This window comes from Papio anubis, chromosome 17 (assembly GCF_008728515.1).
Source record: "Papio anubis isolate 15944 chromosome 17, Panubis1.0, whole genome shotgun sequence".
NCBI classification, from domain to species: domain Eukaryota; kingdom Metazoa; phylum Chordata; class Mammalia; order Primates; family Cercopithecidae; genus Papio; species Papio anubis.
The window spans coordinates 53,448,478-53,450,089 of record NC_044992.1 but is presented as its reverse complement, the minus strand read 5'-3'; the positions used below and the strand labels follow the sequence as shown (position 1 = coordinate 53,450,089).

Sequence of the window (1,612 nt, the reverse complement as noted above, 5' to 3'; positions counted from 1 at the left end):
TGGGTGTGGCCATGTTTTTGAATGTTTTTTAAAAAATATTTTATTATTAGCCCACCGATCAATTTGGAAAGATGCAATTTGCTCTCATTCCCATCACTGATTTTGAAGTCCCGAGCCAAAGCCGAGCGATAAAAGCGGGTTAAGTGATGAACCGATTAACCGAACTGCGAGGAGCAGCTGGGGGCAGAGGGCGGGGCCGGGTCATTATTCTTTTTTTTTCCACACTCTCACTCTCTCTTCTCTCCACGATTATTGACCGCCCCGGGGGCCTGATCACAAACCCTGCTTGGCCAGGGAGGCAGACACCTCGTCGGCTAGCGTGGCGAGCTGGGGCGAGTCTACCATGTCGATGCTGCCGGTGGAGGAGACATTGCTGAGGTGCCGTGGAGACGTGTCCCCAGACACCACCGGCGACTTGTACACGATTTCCGCTCCGTGGTCTGTCTTGGCTTTGGCGTTCTCGCGGAAGGTCAGCTTGTGGGTTTCAATCTGCAAGGAGAAGAGGAAGGGAGGGAGGGTGAGATGAAGTGCCAGAGAAAGAGAGACCAGCCCTGCCAACTGCCCTGCCAGGCCTGGCCCACAGTGCCAGGGACTGTTGTTTGTTTGTTTTTGAGACAGGGTCTTGCTCTATCACCCAGGCTAGAGTGAGGTGGTGCAATCTCACCTCACTGCAGCCTCAACCTCCCAGGCTCAGGTGATTCTCCCACCTCAGCCTCCCGGGTAGCTGGGATTACAGGTGCATGCCACCACACCTGGCTAGTTTTTTGTATTTTTAATAGAAATGGGGTTTCACTATGTTGCCCAGGCTGGTCTCGAACTCCTGGGCGGAAGCAATCCGCCCGCCTCGGCCTCTCAGAGTGCTGCCATTACAGGCGTGAGCCACTGTGCCTGGCCAGAAGCTGTTGTTTTTATTGTCTTCCAATTCGTAATCTCTGTGCCCACTCTTCCCCTGACCTGCCTCCCAGGCACCCAGGTACCCTCCCCAGAGACAGTGATCATTTTAAGTTTCTTGTGTATCCTGCAGAGATATTCCACACAAACAAACACATGTGTGAGTGTATATGTACACAGGCTGCTTAGTATTCCGTCACCACGGATGTATCCAAAGGCGTCTACTCCTCTGTGGATGGATGCCTAGGCTGCTCCCGCCTTTAGTGATTACAGGCAATGGTGCGTATGAACAACCTCAGATAAATAACCCTGAATGAACATCATGTCACACACCTGTAAGTGTGTCCTAGAAGTGGAGCTCTTAGGTCAAAAGGCATGCGCATTTTATTTTGATAGATATTGCCAGATTGCAAAGGAAAATGTGGAAGGAGAAGCTGGAGAAGATCAAGGATGTCTCCCAGAGCCACTGATGCCCAGACATGAGCCACACACATTCCTCCTGTTTGCCAGTGACTGATGAGTTTGGAGGGGCAGCAACTGTGGGCAGCACTGGCAGGTGGGCCGCAAAACATGACATGACAAAGGCCTTTTTATGTGTGAGTGGGTGGATAGGTGATTTAGGATGGAGTCTGTCTAGCGACTTATCTATCCATCTATTATACATCTATCTATCTATCTATCTATCTATCTATCTATCTATCTATCTATCTATCTATCTATC

At 50.4% G+C, this 1,612-nt stretch overlaps 1 protein-coding gene across 1 annotated transcript; it reads right to left on the bottom strand.

Moving 5' to 3' along the window:
- LOC116270967 (microtubule-associated protein tau-like) lies at nt 1–1,468 on the bottom strand. Its single transcript, XM_031656970.1, has 2 exons — nt 1,384–1,468; nt 1–620 (listed from the first exon to the last, which is right to left on the bottom strand). The coding sequence occupies exons 1-2, from the start codon at nt 1,466–1,468 to the stop codon at nt 274–276; spliced, it is 432 nt and encodes a 143-aa protein (XP_031512830.1). The 3' UTR covers nt 1–273.
- Nucleotides 1,469–1,612: the final 144 nt, after the last annotated feature.

What these genes read in the sequence shown, in the direction of transcription:
- LOC116270967 (XM_031656970.1), bottom strand. Translation starts at nt 1,468, where the DNA reads ATGTCATGTTTTGCGGCCCACCTGCCAGTGCTGCCCACAGTTGCTGCC. An exon ending in CACTGGCAAACAGGAGGAAT is followed by an intron (nt 621 to 1,383) that starts GTGTGTGGCTCA and finishes GATAGAGCAAGA; the next exon opens with CCCTGTCTCAAAAACAAACA.